The sequence below is a fragment of the Molothrus aeneus genome, chromosome 15, assembly GCF_037042795.1.
Source record: "Molothrus aeneus isolate 106 chromosome 15, BPBGC_Maene_1.0, whole genome shotgun sequence".
Lineage (NCBI taxonomy): Eukaryota > Metazoa > Chordata > Aves > Passeriformes > Icteridae > Molothrus > Molothrus aeneus.
This window is the reverse complement of record NC_089660.1, coordinates 6,784,787-6,805,477: the sequence shown is the minus strand read 5'-3', so window position 1 is coordinate 6,805,477 and position 20,691 is coordinate 6,784,787. Positions and strand designations below refer to the sequence as shown.

Genomic DNA, 20,691 nt, shown 5'->3' with positions numbered 1-20,691 from the left:
TCCTCTCAGCACTAAATCAGCTCTGCGAATTCGCCTTCAGAGCATTTTGGATGAATCTTAGGGAAACTGCTCTGAAATATATATATTTACATAGGGAAAACTGCTCTGAAATATATAGAATTACATAAGGTGTTGCTGAGGCAGCCCCGCTGGTGGGAGGCTCGTCCTTCCCCCGCCGCTCTCTGCTCGCCCCCATCTCCCGCCCAGGGCTGCGAGGGGTCCGGCTCTGGCCATGGGGTGAGACCCCGCTTTCCCTGCTCTCCATCTCCCTCAGGGCGGTGGAGGGGCCGCCGTGGGCTGGCCGCCCTTTCCCTGCTCAGCATGCCCCGCCAGAGCGATGCGGGCACACCGTGAGGGGACCCCGCTCTTCTTTGGCGCCGTCCCCAGACCAGGGGTGTGAGGGAACCTCATGGGGTGAACCCCCTCCGCCCTTCCGTTCTCCCCATCTCCCACCGGGGCGTCATGGGAGACCCCATGGGGTGATCTCCTCCTTCTTTCCCCCGGGCCGACCCCCCGTGAGGTGACAGACCGCTCCCCACCGGTGCCCCCCCGGCCACTCCCGGCACTACGTTTCCCACGGGGCCGCGCGGCGGAAGCGGAAGTGGCGTCTCTCCGGCGCGGCACGCGGGCCGCGCCATGGCCGCCGACGGCGGCGGCGGGCGGGAGCTGCTCGCCCTCATCCACCAGCACCTGCTCCGCGGCGGCTTCGCGCGGGCCGCCCGGGAGCTGCAGGCGCAGAGCGGGCAGGTAACGGGCGGCCGGGCCCGGGCCGCGGGAGAGGCAGCGGGGACGCGGTCTCGGAGCGCGGGCCTCGGCGGGGCCGCACGGCCCGGTCCCGGTTCGCGCCCCCACCGACCACCGGCAGCGCCACGTGGGTGCCGGCCGCGCCGCGGGCCCTCGGTTCCACGGCGGTCCGCAGGTCCGTGCTGGACCCACGTGGTGTCCCGGCACCCAGCGGGCGCTCCCGGTGCCCGCGGGCCGGGCCGGCCCCGAACCGGCTGGGGAGAACGCTGGCAGCCCGCCCGGTAGAGGCTCCGGTAGCGGGGGACTGCTGCTCCCCGAACACGTGCGGCTCCAGGAGAGGTCTCTGGGGAAACACGCGGCCCTGGGTGCCGCGGGGCGGGGAGTGGGAGGGATTCACCGGGAGGTGTGTGCCGGGAGCGCGGTCCCGTTTTCGGGGGAGGTTTGCATGGGCCCCGCGGTCACTGTTCTGTCTGGTGGGCACATCCCGAAACTGGGATTGGGCCGTGCTTGACTGGTGTTCGCTCTGCTTTCACAGAAATTGCTCCCTTCCCTCTCGACCTCTCTCGAGGACATCTTTACCCACTGGGAAAAGTAAGTCACAGGAGGGAATGAGTATCAAATAGATGGCAGACTGTGCTGACGTCTAGGCTGCATAGCATGAGTGATTTCTATTTGTTGGAATTCCACGTTGTCAGAGGATTTCTGGTGATAACTGTCCTCGGTAGAATTCTCTCCTAACCTTTGGTTTCACAGCAATTCGTTTCACATATTTAGGATTATGCTTGGAGATAAGTTGTTATTTTATTTTTGAGCAGCTGATGCTGTTTGTGCTGGTTGATGCTGCAGTGTTGTGGAGCTCAGAGTCATGCTTTACTGTAAGAAATCTGTTCCAGTTCTGTTTCACTTTCTTTTTAAAGCCACGTGCTTTGCAGGATTATTGACCCGAGAACAGAGGAGTTGAGCAGGTGCTGAAATGCCAGAGCTCTTACATGGACTTAAACCTTGGCATAGATCACAGATGCTGTGACTCAGAGGAAATCTCTTGGTTTCAGCCTGTCCTTTCAAGTCCTTACACGTTCCAAACGCCTTCCTGCACCCTTACCCCCCTTTGAAGGTCTGCAGGAGGGAGCCTTCCCATCTGTGATGTTTGCACCCACCCTGTGCCTTGGTTGCATGTTGCTGCTGTGGCAGCTTCAGTGCTGGGTTATCTGGGAATCTGTGGGGTTACAAGCTCTGGACTGAAGATCTTCTTAGCATGGCTGTGTCAGCAGCCTGGGGAAGAGTTTTTTTCAAAGGTGTTTTCTGCTCAGTGCCTCGTGCCTTGCTCTGGTCCTCCATAACTGAGCAGGAGAAAGGCTGGATGTAGATGAGGATGTAGCAGCATAGAAATGGGTTTGCAGTTCTGCCCTCTCACAGTTTGTTGCTCTCCTGGGTGCTGATGGTGACCTTCCCTCGTGCTGGTTATCCTGCTTGCTGCAGCAAACCCTCCCAGACACTCTTGCTTTTAAACTTAAGGGGCAACAGGGCATTTGCATCAGGTTTGATTCGTCTTCAGCATCACCCTTCTGTCCTAATCCTGCCCCACAAAGACATCTGTCTGTTATTCCTGGTCTGCCTGGTTGGGAGTGAAAATGAGGGATGTGTTGGCCAGTATCTATCCTGGAGTGCTCCTGTGTGTGAGCTGTCTTTATCACATCCTGTTGCTTCATGGGCTTTTAGCCCAAAAATGTCCTTCCTTACCCTGTGGCTCTTGCCCTTCTCACCAAGGCCACCCCGGGTGCTGTTCTCCAGAAACTCTTCCAGACTGAGCCTGAAGCTGAGATTTCCAGTTCCACAAGTGACCTCCCTCCAGAGCTGCATTTACACTTGGAGGATGCAGAGAGGGGGTGGAAGGGTGCCTGGGAGCTGGGGAAAGCTGGACCAGCCCAGCCCTAGGAGCAGCCTGAGCCCTGCAGGCCTCAGATATTCCAGAATGCCACAGGGACAGTGCTAGCAGACACCATTTCTTCCCCTCACAGGGTATCCCTGAGTTCCTGGTCACTCACAACAAATTCTCACATCACTCTGTGCTGTGCTGTCAGCTGCCACTGGATCAGAATGGTGTTGCAGGATGAGAGCTGCCTTGTTGCTTTATTAAAAGATTATTGGAGTAGTTACAGGACTTTCTAAGGGCAAACGTGCCTTTGGCTTAGCCTGCTTGCACAAAACTTGCTGTTACAGCTGTGCTGCCAGAACACTCTGACACCAAGCACAGCCTTTACTCATCAGATTGTTAAACTAATCCTGTTTTTAAAACAGATGAACAAATAAAATGGGCTAAACTGGCCCAGAAGTGAGGATATTTGCTTCTGATAACTGTGTGTCCCAGGGCTTAGAAGCATTGCCTGTGTGACTCACACCAGCATGTTCCCAGTATTACCCTTGTAATAAAGCAAATGTGTTATCTTTAATTCTCAAATGAAAACATGGGTAACTTTAGCCACATCATCTCTCCTGGTACAGTTAGGATTTAGAGCCTGGAGAAATCTTTCTCCAGCTTAATGTTTGAACCCAATTGAGCAGCTTAAGTGTTTAATACTTATGTGTCCTTTTCCTCCTCTTTTACTAACACATCTTCTGTAGGTCCAGCCACTTCCTTTCTTAAACTTCTCTGCAACCTGACTTTCCTTTTGACTTGGGAGCCCAAGTTCAAATGGCTTTTGTACCCTTTAGATTGGCTTCTCCTGGCCCTGTGGAATGCCAGGACCTGGTATTTTGGGGTTATCTGCCCTAACCCTGAGGCTACACTTACTCTGAGGCTGTAGCCCTTGGAGAAAGAATTTGTTCTGTAGGATGCCTTCTATCGAGCACCAGCCTGACTCTGTATGTTTTTATTTCTCTGCTAAAGTAAGAAGGAGTCTGCCTAGGGCACAGAAAAATCATCTAGGTTCTGTATTTACCTGAATGTTGCAGGAATATGTTGCTCTTGAAAGTTTACTGTATTTCCCACCCCCCTTAGGAATTCCTCTGTAGAGAAATTACACTGCCTATTCTTAGGCTGGAGCCTGATCTGAGAGTAAATGAATAATTATATTCTAATTTGTTCAAGATATTTTTTCCCCATTTTGACACCTATTGTCTTCCCTCAGAACTCCACCAAATTCCAAGAGAAGAAATGTGAGTGATGAGGAGGCAGCAATCCCAGAAAAGATCAGAGTTCCTGATCCCGTGAGCAGCTCTGAGAGCTCAGAGAAAGAAGAGGATGAGAAAGAGAAGGCAAAAGCTGCAAATGGTAGGAGCCTTTCATCCCCCTGGAGCTGACAGGGTAGGACTGGAGACTTGTGTAGGAACAGCCCAGCTTGCTTGGCTGGAGAAAATGCTTGTAAAGTGATGGCTATTTATTTGTGCTCATAGAAAAATAGGACAACTAATTTAGCATCCCCTTCTCATGTGGAGTTTCTGAGGAGCACAGATGTCTGCTGAGGCTAGGAAAAAAACCTGTTATGATTCATTGGGGAGGGATGGGTGTTGTGCTGGGTGATGAAGCTTTGGGAACCTCTTTCTGCCCACTATGGAGCACCTCCTAGTTGGTCCCAGGTGTGTGTTGGGCCAGCAAAGGCAGGTCTGTTTCATGGGTCAGGAAAGGTCTTGATTATTAGTCCGAAAGGCCAGTGCCTCTGTCTGAAGTGGGGATAGATCTTGTGTGCAGCTGATGTGGGAGGTGTTGGCTTGCAGAGTCTAACAAAAACTTGTGTCTGATACATTTTGGCAGATCAGTCTGATCTGCTGTATACCAGCCTTTAGAAAAGTGCAGATCTTGACAGATTCCCTGTCTTGGTGGCTGGGAGAGGGATGGGGTGGAGGAGCAAAGTCCTTGCCTGTCTTGGGACAGCAGTGGTGGTGGTCTTGGGTCAGGTGTGCAGATGGGACCCTGCCCTGCTGCTGGGGCCCTCCTGCAAACCAGAGACCGTGTTGGTGTGAGAAACACACTGACGCAGCTGCTCTGTGGCTCTCTCCTTTGCAGCAGCCAGCCTTCCTCTGGCCACGAACTCAGTAGTCAATATAGAAAGCAGTGAGGAAGATGAGTCCTCATCAGAAGAGGAGGATCTGGCTGGGAAAGGTGCAGTGACGGTAAGGCAACGCTCAAGGCTGTCAAGGCTGGTGGTACTCTGAGGCCAGGCCTGTCCCATGCTCCTCAGCATGTGTAGAATTGTGTCCTGGGGTGGAAATCATGTTTAAATGACCCTCCTCTGCTGCCATAAGCCTTTTCTTAGATATCTGTCCCCCAAACACTGCCCTGAAGAACTCTATGGCTTACCTTGCTGCCACATTACTGTTGCAGGTACATTGTCTCCAGTTTAGCTCTCCATCTGTGTTTAGCCTTCTAAGTTCCTTTATTTCCCATAGGTGACAGCAGCTGTGGTGGGTGGCAAAGCTGCCAACTGCCTGCATTCTCCTCCCAAGGCTGCTGCCCCAGCAGGCAGAGCAGAGGCACTCTCTGCTGCTGACAGAACTGTGCTCTCCAACAAGCAGCAGCCCAATGCCCCAGCTGCAGCTCCATCCCCAGCCAAGGCCCAGAAACTGCCTGGTCCTGGGAAGCCTGGACATGCCACAGCAGCTGTGGCCAAAATAGGACAAAGCAAAGCACCAGTATCAACCAAAGCACCAGAAAGTTCCAGCAGCAGCAGCGGCTCCTCATCCGAGAGCGAGGAGGAAGAGGAGACACCGACTGCAAAGGCCCCAGCCCCCAAAGCGGGTAAGGAGCCTGCAGGGTGGTGTAGATGTGTGTGAGCTCCAGCTCTGCTGCAGATTGGATCAGAGACGTGCCTTCAGCTTGTTCCTTTCAGCTCCTTTGCTGGAAAGCTGAGAGTGATGCTTGTTCCTTGGGGAGGCTGCTAGAACATTGCAAAGCAGCCAGCTCTGGAGCTCCGTGGGATGAGCGCAGCGTGCTTGCTCCCATTTCAAGCAGCAGATCCTGTGCTAAGATGTCTGGCAGCACCCAGCACGTACCCAGGGGTTGGGGCTAACAGTGTAGCATGTCCGGAGGAGGTGCAGTACTAATGCTGCTGATACTTTCAGCTTTATGGAAAGGCCCTCCAGTGTTTTCTCTTTATTCCCAATTGCAAAGTGATTCGTTTTGGGGTTTGAAATCTTCAGGGAAATCTTTAAATGCTTTGAAGTGTGTCTGTGTGTGTTGGAGGAGGAGGGTGAGAAATAGATCATTAAAGTTCTGGAAATGATCCTCCTCTTGGCTCTTATCCAGAGGAGGCCCAGCCAGGCTGGGTGCCCCTGCAGGGAGCTGTGTGTGGCTGGGCAGCACCCCATAGGGTCAGAGGGTGGCCAGGCAGCATTTCCCATCTCTGCCTGCACTCAAGGAGAGGTGTTTGTGGGTCAGCGTTTGTCTGGAGAAGCTGTTCCCAGCAGCCTATTGATGTTTTCAGCAAGGCTAGGTCCCCTTCCCTGCAAATCCCCTTAGCCCTCTCTGTGGCTTGTTTTGCTTCCCTGACTTCAAAAGCCACATTAGCATCACACTCTGGGGGCCCAGAGCAGGCAGCAGCTGTGACATCTCCTCGTTGTGTTTCAGAGCCGGCAGCTGGGGCTGAGAGCAGCAGTGAGGAATCAAGTGAGGACACATCCTCTGAGGAGGAGCTGGTAATTCCAGCCATCCAGGTAACCTCTCCAGCACGGATTCTTTGTCCCTAGGAAATCACTTCCCTTCTTTTGAAGAAGAGAGGAAATGCTGCAGTGCTGTATTCTGACAGCATCCCTTACCTTGGGTGTTTGAGATCCCCAAGACCAGAGCATATACCGTGTGGCTGAGAGCCTCACTAAACCCTGCCAACATCAACCATTCTATTCCAGTTTTTTCTAGTGCCTGAGGCTGAGGGAGATCCTTGGATCTGTAGGAGGTGATTAGTATGCGATTTAATGGATATAGTCAGGCAGTCCATGGAGAAAGTGACTTGCTTCAGATAAGCCACGGCTCATGGGTCTGGAAAAGCCTGTCCTGGTCAAAATTAGCAATGTAGCTGGCTTTAAAACAGATTCCATGCAGTTAGAGCTTTCAACTATTTTCTTCCAAGGTGTTACCTGATTCTCCTGTTCCCTTTTGTTCCTCCTGTTCCCAGGCCAAGCCAGCTGTGAAAACAGTGCGGTCTAATGCAGCACCTGTGAAAAGTGCACCTGCTGCTTCAGTGTCCCTGAAGAAGAATGCAGTGAAACAAACAGCCCTGGCAGCAAGCCAGGCCAAACCAACATCAACAGCAGCTCCCAGGGCTGCACAGCCCAGTGACACAGCAGAGAGCAGCAGCTCCTCAGACAGTGAAGATGAACGTCCATTGGTAACCCAAGTGCCTGTCTCTGAGATCCTCCCTCTCCTTGCATGCCTCTCGGGGCTAGGAGCTGCAGTGAAAAGAAAATTTTGTAAATACATGTAGTGTGTAGCAAAGTCATGTTGGGGGTGGGAGGAAGGAGGCATGAGTTGTTAAAAGGCACCTCCGTGTCTTTGCTCTGAGCTTTAATCAACCCATTGTGCCTTTCTTAGAAAAACCCATCAGTACCTTTAAAATAAAGAAAAACCCAGTGATTCTTTTCCCACCTGAAGAGGCAAATTAGCATGGTGGAATTTGCTTCTCAGGTATAAATTGCAATAAATAGTGTCTAATTTGTCAAACTAGTGCAGCTCAGCTTCCCTACTGTGGAGATTGCAAAGTGCTGCCTTGTACCTCACTGGGGGGGACTGGTAGTAGCAGTAGACTGATGAAGAAAGCCAGATGAAAGAATTCCTTGTGTTCTGCCAGTCACTAATCTTCCTTCAGGGTTTGCCTTTCTGGGGGGGCTCTGAAATTTCTTCCCTTGATTATCTGAGCAAATGAATTATACTGCTGTGGGATTTGCCTTATTTCACTCTGTTCATGTCTTGTCCAGACAAAGCCACCTCCAAAATCCTCCCAGGCCATCCTATCCCCAGTGAAACCTACAGCAGCAGCATCACTGTCTGTCAAAGCAACTCCAGCAAAAACACTTCCAGTGTCCCAAGGGAAGGCAGCACCAAAACCAACAGTGCCCAAACAGGTTAAAACCTCACTGGGAAAGACTGCTGCTCCCACGAAGCCTGCTGAAAGTAAAAAGCCAGTGGAGAGCTCTGCCTCATCAGCCACTGAAGAGGAGGACCTCCCTGTGCCCATCAGCCAGAAGGTAGGTGCTGCATTCAGCCCAGTGCCAAGGCATGGAGTATACAAGACAAGGGTTTATCCCTTAAATGCTGTCACTGATCTTGAAACACCAGGAGTACCTTGTTTCTCACTCCCCCAGAGAAGAAGATCTTTCTAGCTGGTGGCAAGTACAGCCTCACTCTTCTCACACAGGTGTACCAGAGGAGGTGGGAGGCAAATGGTTTGATGCCAGCTATTCACTCGTGCCCCTCTGGAGGCCCTTGTGTGCAGGGTCACAAGTATCTTGGTCTTGGCTCTCCTGTGGGGTTTGTTCAGAGTTCTCAAACCAAAGGAGAAGGACTGGGAGCTCACAATGGACTCAGGTGGCTAAATTCAAAGGGATGCAAATCCCTTCCTGAGAGCATCCCTAGGCACATTGTACTGAGACCTTCTGCCTCAAGTCTGAGCTGCAGGGGCCTTCAGAAAGTGCCCTGAAAGCAGTCTTCAGGAGATGCAGCCTTACTGTCTGCAAGGGAGGAAGGGAAGCTGGGGGTAGAGCCTCACGTGTCCTTGCAGGGAGGCTCTTTGTCAACACGTCCTTTGACTATTGACAGGCAGGAGCCAGCAAGGCTCTGCATTTTTGTCTTCATAGCCTTGGTCTGCTAAGGTGGGTGGAGGGGGATGTTTCTCTCACAGTTGGCTCTGTGCTGCTCTCTTCCTGCATGATTGATTATATGTGAAGATTCAGCTCTAGGTGACAGGAGCAGCTATTTAATAGCTGTGCTATGAGGTCCCACTGTAAAACCATAGAGAATTGTCCATTTTAGCAGGATTTATGTGCTGGGGTAGGTTTGTGTCCTCCGGTGTTGGTTCTGTGAAGCTTTCAACAGCAAGTTTTACCTGCTGATTTAACCACTTCAGCATCTTCCCTCTTGCAAACTGACATGTACCCCTCCACAGCCAGAGTGAGCAAGGAAGAGCTTGTCATGGAGGGAGCTCTATTTTTGCTATACAGGCTGTTCCTTCCCTTGTTAGTAGCCTACAGGCAGGGACCACGAGTGAAGCCTGAAGATAAACCATTGGGCTTAGCTGTGTCCACGGTCCTGTCCTCCCAGTCAAACTCTTCTTAGCTCATTCCTCACCATCTGCTACTTGGGCATATGCTAACCACTGACTTACTGTATCCTGCAACTTCCTCTGGCTTCTGTGCAAGATCCAAACAGATACAGAGCGTTGGAAGCTGCTTCATCTTTCCCTGTGGGGGTGGATTAGCACAATTAAAATGAACATCATGCCTAAATTGAACTGCTTAATTGGTATGTTTACCCCTGAAGACTCAGGAATATTTAGTCAAAGAAGTTGACAAGGTGTGTGCATATTTTGGGGGGACAGGGTAGTGATGGGGGACAGTCTGATCTTAAAGATGCTGTGAGCTGCTTTTCTTTTGGAACTGCTAATTTTGCTCTGCTTCTTTACTGAGTGTTTTGAGCCAAAGGTGGCACTTGAGCCCTCTATAGACAGGCTTTGGCTTCTGTTTACAAGGAGTGGGTGTGAGGTACACGTGCATCCATGTGTTGGGAACCCGTGTCTTCCTTGAGCATCCCAGGAAAACCCGCGTGGGTTGTGCTGACAGAAGTTGTGCCAGCAACTTTTAATCTTGGACTGCAGGCTGCGTGGGGAGAGGCCAAGTCTCCCAAGAGACAGAGGGTCTCTTTTCCTCCTTGAACGCTGTTCCCCCTCCTGTGCAGGTGGCAGTTGCCCCTTGGCTGGGCTGTGGCACAGCTGAGGTGCTGCTCCCAGTGCTGGTACAGGCAGTGCTCACACAGGCAGTGCTGGAGTGTGATTTTACAACGTGCTGGGCACACGTGGCTCAGTGTTGTTCCTCCTCTTGTCATGCAGCGCTGCAGGATGCAAATGGACCCAGCGAGTGGCAGATGGGTTGTGCGGGAGCTGAGTCATCACACTCACTGAGCCACAGGCAGCTCCTGCTTTGGGGGCTGGAGAGGGAGCAGGAAAAATGATTTCCTCTTGAGTTATTTTCCTCCTCTCTGAGTTACTTCAGTACCTGTGACTCTCAAGCTGTCAGGAGCTCTCTGCCTGGTTTACCTGCTCCCTGGATGTAACTTGGCTGTGCTGTTGGCCAGATCCCACCTGAGACTGTCATCCATTTGATGTGGATGGATGGACCTTGGCTGCCTCCCAGGAAGTTCTGAGGCTGTGTAAACCTTATGGTGGTTTCTGTTATGTTCTTTCTGTGTGTGATGATGCCCCTGCGTGGCAGCTCTTTCCCACTCCATTGCTAAGTTAGAAAATGGAGCAGCCCTATGCTGTGCATCCACATAGAGGGAGAGGCCAGACCATTGCTATGAAGCACTTAAAACTGTGGGCTCTAATCTTGGGAAGCTCTTCCCTTGCACAGCAGTGTTTAGAACAGCAGAGAGGAGTTAGCACGTTCAGAGCAGTGTGTGTGAATTCTTTTGACTGCTTCAAGTACTTGTGTCTCTTCAGCATTGCAAAGCTGGCCTCTCTCCTGGAGATTGTGACTCACTGGTATCAAAACAAAACAGAGAAGTGAGGTTTGCGGTCCCCCCTTCTCAAGCACTTGTGGAGGTTTCTGTTTCTCTAAAGCAGATTCAAAATGTGCTTGGCTCGTTCAGAGAGCTGTTCTGTAATGGGATAAACATGCAGATGCTGTTGTCTGTTTAGTGTTTGGCTTGGAGATGATAAACAGTTCCCCAATGGCAGCCCATGGCAGGGCTGTGCCAGGAAGCTCAGTAGGATTGGTCCTCCCAAAAGGCTACCCTGGTGCTCTCTGCTGTGGGCTGTGGGGGTATCACTGCATTAGCAGCATAGCAGGGATGGTGCAGCTGAGCAGGAATCTCTCATGGAGCACCAAAGCAGGCTGGCATCACATGCAGGGTGCACAGGGCCTCCCTGCCCTGGCAAACACTGTGTACTCCTTGGCAGAGCAGCCCAGAGATGAGCCATGAGTGGAGTGAATGAGCGGGTGCCGAGCACTGCCAGCCTGGGGAATTTCTGCAGGAGGGGACATTCCCAGAACATTCCACAAGCACTTCTTCTGCTCTGCCACCACTGACCTTCAGTGTGCAGGAGGGGGATCTGCAGCCCTTGGAGAGGAGTCAGGAAGAGAGAGAGTCTCACCTGGCAGTTGTGTATGTGGGGCACAGGTGACTGTGGCTTCCTGGTGCTGACACAACAGGAAAAGTGGCTTGTGGTCTTTCCTGGAACATCTGAGTGTTGACAGGTGCTGCAGAAAGACACAGCCCAAGTGAGTGTCAGAGGTGTTTTGTTGTCTGGAGATTTCTAAATTCTTAGACCTGTTGACAAATCAGCTTCCAAGTTGAGTTGCACTCTGTCTCTGCCTGCCCTGTGTTCCCAACCCTTGTGTCAGCCCTGTGTCTACACTGAGCTCTCCAGCAGCTCTGGGCTGTAGCTGCTCCAGTGCTGTCTCTGAATCTTGCAAGTGTGATGGCCCAAGGCTTCCCAACACCTACTGATTTCCTGAACTGTGGCTAGGTTGTGCTGAAATGGCTTCCTTGGAGTGGGAGTCTTGGGGTTGCAGTGCTTCTCCTGTCCTCAGCCAGTGTCTCTGTCTCAAGAAAGAATTGCTTTTAGAAGCTTACATGTACTATTAGCCTGTGTGCTCATGTAAAATGTGCTTGGGCTTTCTGTTGGAAGGAAATTGCTAAATTCAGAGGGATCTATCTACAGCAGCTCAGCCCAGGCAGTGGCCAAAGCCCTTTCACTCATAACACACCAAGGATGGTGAGAATGTTAGTAACAGCTCTGTTAGGGTAAAACAAAACCCAACCTGAGCTGAAACTGCATTTAAACTCCTAAACAACACCTGTACTAATACTGCATTTCTGGGCCTGTGTTTTCTTTTTTGTTAAGAGGTTATCAGACCAGCCCAGGCCTATTCCCAACCTGAGCCAGGCTGCTAAAGCTGGGCAGCCTGAAAAAGCAGCGGTCAGCACCTTGAAAAGCCAGGTTTCAGAAAGTGGGAGCAGTGACTCGTCTGACAGTGAAGAGGAGTCTCCTGCAGCCCAGGGACAGCCTTCACCAGCTGGTAAGTTGCCTGGTAGTAGCCAGGATCCCTCACCTGTATCTTTATGGGTTTCATACTCTCCCCTGCACATGGAGCAGCTCCTGCTCTTGATAGCCCCAGAGAGCAACTCATTCTCACAGTGACCATCTCTTACACTTTTCCTGCAGTGAAAAACAATGCTGTGCCCCAACCAACAAACGTGAAAAAGGTACCAACTTCAGCACCAGCCACAGCCCCTCCAGCTGTGGACAGCAGTGAGGATTCTAGTGAGGAGTCAGATTCAGAGGATGAAATAGTCCCTCCTTCCCAGGTGAGGAGCTTGGGCTGTAGTGCTGCACTCTCAGGAGGTTTCAGGAGTTGGGAGGTGGTGGTTGTGCACATGGTGAGCAGTGCAGAGCAGCCTCCCCTTGGCTGCATTAGGTTTCCTTGGCCGTGTCCTTGGGTCTGGCTGACCCCAGCTCTGGGTGCACATCTCAGCCACAGCAATCCTGCAGTGTGTGAGAGCAGTGGAGAGTGTGTGCTCTGACAGGAACGTGAGTAGACACACAAGCCCAGGCTTTCCCTGGGACTCTGTCCCCTCTGCTCTACTCCAGGAATTTAGGCTGGAAAAGCAGCCAAATCCTTACAGGAAGAGTTTTTCCATGACCTGTGTAGTAGCTCCAAGGCAACCCATTGCCTGGTTCCTCACAGACCTCTGAAGTTCTTTGCTTTTCTTTTCCACAAGCCTTGGGAGGATGGCAGGATCTGCCCTGAGGGTAGCACAGCAGTCCTGCTGCCTTTTAGCTGGAGAGAAGGGAAGGTGACCCCATATCTGTGCTGAGAGCACCCCTGAGTGTCTTGGAGCTGATCCCAGCTGTCCCACTGGAGTCTCTTTGTGTCCCCATGCCAGTCCTGCAAAGCTGTGGCTGAGCTCCTTGGGGTCAGAGCTGCCTTGGTGTGAAGCTGTCCTGGGGGTGTCTGCACTTGTGCTGCAGTTTGAGCCCAAGAAACCACATTAAAAAACCCACTGACTGAGGAACATGGCTGCTGTTCCACATGATGGTGGCCTGGCTGGTGTTCTGAGCCCAGGGTTTGGTGGCCAAGCACACTTCATATCCCACACATGCCTTTGCTGGGAGGGGGACATTATGAGCACTCAGGAAACCCTTCCCCATGTTGGCCTGAGGCTGTAGCTGGTGGAAAGGCTGTCTCCCTCCAGCTGATGGGCAGGCAGCCATCCTGAGCTCTCCTTGAGTACAGCATGTTTATATTACTGAGATTTTCTACAATCATGCAGTTGCTGTAACTTGAGCTTTGTGTGAGAGGGCCGAGAGCTCGCGTTGGGCTGCACGGCGAGCGGGGCCTGCTCCTTCCCAAGGCAGACGATGTGTGGGGGAAATGTCAGCCCTCAAAGGCCCAGCTTGTCACACATCTGCAGGGGGAGAGCTGCTCACACAGCCTCGTCAGTAACACAAACCAGGAGGCTGAGTGCTCCCCTGTGGCTCCTTCTCCCTCTTCTGCTGGCATTTGTGTCATGGTCCTGTCCTCAGTGCCTGGTTTCCATGCCCCTGGCCTTTCTATTTTTAACCCCTCTTATGGTAAGTTTGATGGGAGGTTTTAAATGTGAGGCAACAAAATTGCTCTTGTTAATTTGACCCCTAATCTGTCTTTTGGCTTGTGGACCTGGAGGCAGATTTTCCCTGTGGTTGGTGTCTTTGTTCATCTTTGTTGCCAATTAACTCTTGCTGTGTGATTTTCAGAGTGTAAAAGACGTCAGGGAGTCCAAGTGCCCGCTCTGCAAAGGTTTACAGCTGCAGACTTGCGGGTGCTGCAGTGGGTAGGGATTCACAGCCTGCAAGCACAGCACATTTCCCCTGCCTGCCCTCAGGGTAGGTGCCTTTGGGGCACTGAGCTAATGCTTTTGGCACTTTTGGGGTGCTGACCCTCATTTCTGCTCCTGGCTGTGCCAGAGGCCTTGCTCAGAGGCTCATGGGAGGCAGAACTGGTTTGTAAAGGAGAGAATTAAAAAACAAAAGGTCTTGGTGCTGTGCTGAAAATGATGGAAAGGCTTTGGAGTTGGTGCTGGATTGGTGTATGCCTCTGTATCTTTTCCCTCCAAGTTTGCTCTGTCCTGAATTTCTTTTTCATCTCTTTTAGAGTCTGTCCCAGCAGAATGTCAAAGTAACTGCAGTTTCGAGCATGATGGCTGCAAAGGCAAATGCCAGCCTGCCTTCAGGGAAGAAGACAAAAACCCCTGCTGTCTCTGCAGTGAGCAGAGTGTCTGAGAGCTCAAACACTGATGAGCACAACATGCTGCCAGGAAAGGTAATGATGGAGGAGACCAAGGTGGGGAGCTTTCCTGGGGAGAGGGAGATGGGTCTGCCTGGGGCTGGTGCCACATCCCCAGCTGAGGGAAGTGTTCATGAAGCCAGGAGAGAGGGGCTGCCCTATCCTGACCACAATGATCCTGCTGTGAGATGAGGCAGAGGAGCAGAGGGCAGCCCTGGTACCTTTGCTGTTCCTGGCTCCCAGCTGGCTGGCTGCTTGTTTCCTTTTGTGATAGCAGCTGTCTACTTGGCTTGGGCTGACTGTGACACAAACTGGAGCAGTACAGCTGAAGAAGGGCCAAGGTGTTTCAAGCCCATGTACTCTGGGCTGCTGCTTGTAGTTCATGGATGTGGGCAGTTACTTATTCCTCCTTCCAGATCTATTTCATCTCCCTCTCCCTAGGTCCCTGCTGCTTCTAGCCAAAAGCAAACGGTTCCAGTGGGAAAAGCTGCTCCTGCCAGCACTGCCATCCCAGGAAGTTCCACTGCCAAGGCAAGGCAGCCAGTCCTGCAGCCAGGACAGGACACCCACCCAAGCCAGGCTGTGCCACCCACTCATGCAGAGGACACCTCAGACAGCAGCATTTCCTCCGACACTGACGAGGAGGAGGCACCCAAGGAGCCTTCCAGACCTGGTCAGTTTTCAGAAGATGCTCTCGGTGCTGCTGGGATGGGGACAGCCTTTTGTTACCCCATGGCAGGTTGGCAGTGGTTGGAGAGGCATTCCTCCTCTCTAGCCTGGCAGAGCACTCCCCTTTTTTTGGAGGCAGAAGGGCTTTTGGTGGCAGTGCCTGTGCTGGGAAGGTGAGCTCAGCCCCAGGCAGCAGTGGTTTAACAGGAGGAACTCTGCTCTTCCAGCAGGCTCCCTACAGAAACCAGGAGGGACCCAGCCAGCCCACAGCTCCTCCTCAGAGTCCAGTGAGGAGGAGGAGGAGGATGCAGCATCACAGGTATGGTATTGAGCAGGCTGGATCCTCTCTGGTCTTGCAGCTGGCTCCCAAATAGGACTGAGAGCCTCAATTCTCATCCATAGCAGAGGGGGTGCTGGGTGGGTTTGCCAGCAGATTGGTGGGGGTTCCCCAGTGCAGTGGTGTGAGCAAGACCTTTTGGCAGAGAGAGTGAGAAGCTTTTGAACCTGGAATGCTTCCCCAGGCAGCCAGGCCTTGGGTCCAGGGTTCATGGTGCCTTCCTTGGGAGAAGAGACAGCAGGATATGGTGCCTTGCAAGGGTTAAACCAGAACTGGTGCACAGTGCCAATAGCAGCAGGGATTTTTTTCCCCCACTTTAGTTTGTAACTTAAGCCATGTCCAAGCCATGAAATTGCCTTTGTCAGTAACGTGCAGGGCGTGCAGCACATCTGCAGTGCATTAAGTGTGCGTGGGTGATGGCCAGGAGCCTCCCCCAGCCTGCCTGCCTTGCTGGGTGAGAACAAAGGAGAACCTCTGGCTCAGCTGGTGTCTGTCAGTGCTGGCCCCTCTCCTGGTAGCCCTGGGCTCTCAGAGCTGGCTCCACAGGTGGCCATAGGTGGGCCCTTCACTTGAAGCATGAGGATAATAGCAGCAGAGACAGAGCTGCATGTCTGGTGTGTGGGAGGCTGCCCTGCTGTGACTCCTCAGTGTGTCTGTGCTGTTTCAGTCCCTCCTCACAGGCTACCCAGTCCTCTCCAAGACCCCAGTAACACCCCATGCACCAAAGACGGTTCTCCCCCAGCCTGGGGGTGAGGTGGGGCCAGGGAAGGCAGCTGTGAGTGCTGCAAACTCCCTCACCAAGGGCTCCCTGAAAGCAGCCATGGCCAACAGCTCAAGCAGTGACAGCAGTGATTCTGACACAGATGACAACCAGGTGGCTGCAAACCACAAAGCAGGTGGGTCTCCTTTGGCAAGGTTGGGAATTTGCTTGGCCCTGGAGCAAAGCTGTGCTGGCACAGGGGGGTGGCACCAGGGAGGGTGGCACTGGGGAGGGTGGGCCCTGTTCCCAGTGTGTCTCTGCCGTGGAACCCCAGGATGGAGCTCTGCTGCCGTCTGCTGGCTTCCCTGGCCACAGCACAGCCTTCACCCTCAGCAGCCTGCTTGTGCTGGCTGCCTCCAAGGCTCAGTGCCTTTGCCTCTTCCAAGATGTGCTTTAACCACATTAATGAACAGGAGCAGGTAGGGCTCTCCCTGGAGCCAGTGCACGCTGCATTGCTGGCTTCTGTGGAGGGCTCAGACACTGCCTGAAGAACATCTGCTGCACAGTGCTGGTATTCAAACCTCCCCTTGGGCTGTGTGGGCTCTCCTGCACGTCTGGAGAGCAGAGGAGGGGAAGCAAGTGAGAAGACTTGTGGAGAAACAGAATGTCCCACCCTTTCCTTGGTTTGTTGGCAAATTGTAAAACTTGGAGCTGAAAGCTGCTTCTGCTCTGGTGTGACCCTGGCACCTTCAGATGAACTCTGGCCCACTCCAGAAGTTCAGATGGGTCTGTTGGTCCCTTGGGCACATCATGAAATTGTGCAAAGGGCTGTTGAGGAAGTCAGAACTATTTATATAGGGGCTCAAGAGGTTCCAGGGGCTCTGGGCTTGGCCACTGGTGGTGATTGCAGGAGGGAAGGTGGAGACCCCCACCACCTTGGGAAGTCCCCAGCTCACTGGGGATGGTGTCCTGGGGAAGGACTGCTCCATCTATGCTCACCCATCTGGTCAAACAGCCAAAGCTCTTGTGGCTGTTGTCACCCACTTCAGGCTGAGGCATCTTTCTCTGACTCCGCTACAGATGCCAACAAGTTTAGCTTTTTTTTTGGGAGAAGAACCGGATGCTCCTCTTCAAATGCATATTTCTATCCTCCTGTGACTAGTCTGTGTCATGAATGCTCGCTGAGTTTCCCTGTTTTTGTCTGTTTCTGCAGAAAACAACCCCCCTTCGGGGCAGGAAGCTACAGAAGCCTCCAACAAAGAGAAGGTGGCAGGAAAAGCAGAGCCAGGTCATGCCAGCCTCAAAGCTTCCTCACTGAAGAAAACCCTGGCCATGAAAGAGAACAATGTTGGGACAACAGGGGTGCAAGTGACCCCAGCATCATCACATGCCCTGCCCTCCGTCCCACAGCCACAGCAGCCAAGCTCAGGGAGTGAAACTGAGGTCACCACTGCTGCTGAAGTCCCTGCAGTGCAGACAGCAGAGGGCTCGCAAGTGAAGAAGAAGAAGAAAAAGGAGAAAAAGGAGAAAAAAGAAAAGGAGAAAAAGGAGAAAAAAGAAAAGGAGAAAAAGAAACCATCCTCCACAGCAGACAAGTCTGTGAAAACATCCAAGAGCAAAGACAAAGAGAACAAGAAGCAGAAAACGTCTCAGAAGCGGAAGCTGACGGGAGAGGATGGGGCTGTGGGGCAGCCCAAGGAGAAGAAACGGAAAGGGCAGGCTGATGAAGAAGTACCCAAAAAGAAAAAGAAGAAAGCAGATGGTGACCTGGAGAAGGTGGCAGGCAGCAAGGAAAAGAAAAAATCAGCTAAAAGTAAGCATCTACACTTGGGGCCTAGTTTGCAATAGGTTCTTGCAGCTGATGTACTTTCAGCCTCTGGTACAGGGCCTTGCAAATAGCACCCACTGTCCCACTGGCTTCCTGCTTGGCTGCTTTCCTCGTGGAATCAGTCATGTGGCTTGAAAAAGGTCTCTCAAGATCATCAAGTCCAACCGTTAACCCAGGCCCATCCCCAAACCATGTCCCCACATACCATTTCCACACATCTTTTAAATGCCTCCAAGGTTAGTGACCACACTGCTGCCCTGGACAGCCTGTTCCAGTGTTTTAACAACCCTTTTAGTGAAGAATTTTTTCCTAATATTCAACTTAAACTTGCCCTGGTGCAACTTGAGGCTATTTCCTCTTATCCTGTCACTTCTGCCCCTTCTACAGCTTGTTCTGTAGTGGCTTTCTCTCTGCCCTAATCCAAAGGCCATTTTTTTCTTTACAGTGCAGCCTGTATTTGCAAATCAGAGCTGGTTCTGTGCTGGATCTGGTAGAAAGAAAAGAAAAAAAAAGAAAGAAAAAGAAATAGGGAGAGGGGATGTGAATTGGCTGAGCCACGTCTGATGGTATTTCTGTTCTGCTGAAACACAGCCCTTATTTTTGGAGGAGACAGACTTGTCTATTGGCCCCTGTGTGAGCTGTTTAACAGGGGTGAGTGGAGCCTGTTGAGCAGTTGTGCTGAGCTGAACCTCGTGTCCATCCTGTGTCAGCAGCTCCCCTGGCTCTCATTTCTGCCATGTGCCCATCTACTCCAGCCCTGAAGCAGTTCCTTGGAGCAGGTGGGCAGCAGGAGGGGGAAAGAAGGAAATTCTGTGTAATTCCACCCATGTGTGTGCACAGATGGTGGGATCAAGCTGCTCTGGCTCAGGGGTATTAGGGAAACATCCCTGGGTGCAGCTGCCTGTGGGTAGGGCTCTGCCTTCCCCCAATTCCTGATCTGGAAATCTTGCTCAGGTCTGGATGTGATTGAAATCTTAACTGGAAATGCTCCTACCAGTCTGTGCCCCTTCTCAGAGGCTGACAATGCCAGAGTCCCTCTCTTAGCTGGCTTTTCTTTCCCACTCCTAGAAAAGAAGGCTGGAAAGGAAAAGAAGAGCAAAAAAGCATCTTTGGAAGGGGTGCCTGTGGCAGATGGCTCTGCTGAGGTTCACAAGAAGAAGAAGAAGGTATGTGTCACACCCTGGGCTGTGGTGCTCCCCCCAGCAGGAGAAGGAACAGAGCCATGTCCTGGCCTTGCTGGCAGTGCAGGGAAGCCTACAGTTCACTGTGGCCAGTCTGGAGGCACCCTGACCTTTGGCTGGGGTTAGAGTGACTCAAAGGGCTTGTTCCTGTATTGCTGCCCTAGGAGATTCCTCTCCCTGGAATGCTCAAACCCAGGGACCCTTTTGGTGGCAAAGGACTTATTAGTCCTGTCTGAGGAGCAAGTGCTGCTCTCCAGCTGTCTGCTCATCTCATTCTCAGCAGAAGCTGGAGTTCCTGAGGCCTTGGTAGACTTGTGCATCCCATCCCAAGGGCTTGAGGGGTGACAGAGGGAGACTACAGGATGTTCCTTGTGGTGGCTGCCACCTCTACAGGGACATGTCCGTGAAGCCTCTCTGGCTTTGCTGGGTCCTTCATGTCTGTGGTGCAAATGATGCTGATGTATCTTCTCCCCTTTCCATTTTAGAAGAAGAAAGGAGCTGATCCTGAAGGATTGTGAGAAGGTACATGGCCTGTGGGGACGGCCATTGGCACCCTGAGCGGCGTAACCTTGGCCACATTCAGAACTCCTGGGCCAGATTTGGGAAGACAAAAAGAGCCCTCTGAGAGCTCCCTGAGCCAGCCTGGCCTTGGATCAGAGGGCCAGGGAGTGGAGCAGTGTGAGGAATGTCGTGCAGCCATGTGCTGGCTGCTCTGGATGTGTCTGACCTCAACTCTGTAGCTGCTGAGATGTCCAGCCTGGGTGTTGCTGACCTCTGTCACCAGCAGAGATGAGTGGCCTCTGGCAGTGTCTGTCTGTCCCTGCTGACCCCCTGTTCCAGGGAGCTTGGAAAAGTGATGGGATTAGATGGTGATGTTGTAGCCACCTGCAAGTGGACCAGATGCCTTTGCCCACGCTCTGCTCAGCTGTAAGGCTGCTCTCCTCCTCCCCATCCCTAACTTTTAACTCCTCTCCCCAAAGGTACCGCATTCCTGTGATTAAAGATTTATGGGTGAAGATCAAACAGAAGAGAGGAAAAGGAAGCTCACCTGGAGAATTCCAACTTTTTTTTTAAAATAGTAATTTATAATTTCTTTTAACTGTGACTTTTAGAACAGTTGTGTAACTTTCTGCCTCCTCCTGCCCTGCTGAGGCTCAGAGAAGTGTTTATAGTCCCTCCAAATGGAATGGAAGTGGAGGAGGCAGTTTGACCAGAGCAGAGCATAAACTGCTTTTCCCCTTGTTGACACCCAGCCATCCCTTCTCTTACCACAGAGCTATATTTTTGAGGAAAACTTTTACCTTTTTTTCCCCTCCTCCTGTGACTTGTGGTGTCAGTCCTTTTGCTACTACAAAGAAAGCTCTCGGGTTTCCTTTTTATTCTAACACTGACAGTGGTGATTATCATGTCCCTGGAGTTGCACTGAACAGTTGTGTCCAGCAGCTGTTCTCAGCCAAGGCAGAGTTGGTTTTTGTGTTGTTTTTTTATGAAATACAAAATAAAAAACAACAAACAGAGTTTTCTTCAGCTGCTTTCAGGGGAGGCCAAGGCTGGCTGGCTCTGGAGGGTGTTATGGGTGGGAGAGCAGAGCCCAGGGTCTGCCTGTCTGGGGCAGGAGGACCCCAGGGTCCCAATGAAATCAAACAAGGGATGGGATAAGGAACACAGCCAGTCCTGGGTGGAGACACAGCTGTCCAAGTGCCTGCAGAGATTTTTCTTTATCTCTTTTTTGTTAAGTTTCATTTCTTTATAACCTCGGACA

General features: G+C 52.1%; 1 protein-coding gene across 3 annotated transcripts; it reads left to right on the top strand.

Annotated features, from left to right (window-relative positions):
• The first annotated feature begins 636 nt into the window (after window positions 1–636).
• On the top strand, window positions 637–20,446 carry TCOF1 (treacle ribosome biogenesis factor 1). Of its 3 annotated transcripts, XM_066559909.1 has the most exons (18): window positions 637–747; window positions 1,280–1,335; window positions 3,873–4,015; window positions 4,748–4,854; window positions 5,131–5,479; window positions 6,308–6,393; window positions 6,852–7,064; window positions 7,651–7,920; window positions 11,793–11,967; window positions 12,114–12,256; window positions 14,083–14,250; window positions 14,656–14,887; window positions 15,111–15,202; window positions 15,888–16,116; window positions 17,134–17,733; window positions 18,817–18,914; window positions 19,415–19,451; window positions 19,910–20,446. In XM_066559909.1, the coding sequence occupies exons 1-17, from the start codon at window positions 637–639 to the stop codon at window positions 19,445–19,447; spliced, it is 3,105 nt and encodes a 1,034-aa protein (XP_066416006.1). In that variant the 3' UTR covers window positions 19,448–19,451; window positions 19,910–20,446. The 3 variants fall into 3 exon arrangements, with proteins under 3 accessions (XP_066416006.1, XP_066416007.1, XP_066416005.1); XM_066559910.1 differs by having other exon boundaries at window positions 15,114–15,202; window positions 19,415–20,446; XM_066559908.1 differs by having other exon boundaries at window positions 19,415–20,446.
• The last annotated feature ends 245 nt before the right edge of the window (window positions 20,447–20,691 follow it).

Excerpts from the sequence above, each read along its gene's own strand:
- TCOF1 (XM_066559909.1), top strand. The coding sequence starts at position 637 with ATGGCCGCCGACGGCGGCGGCGGGCGGGAGCTGCTCGCCCTCATCCAC. Across the intron at positions 11,968-12,113 it reads GGGACAGCCTTCACCAGCTG|TGAAAAACAATGCTGTGCCC; the intron begins GTAAGTTGCCTG and ends CTTTTCCTGCAG. Across the intron at positions 14,251-14,655 it reads ACAACATGCTGCCAGGAAAG|GTCCCTGCTGCTTCTAGCCA; the intron begins GTAATGATGGAG and ends CCCTCTCCCTAG.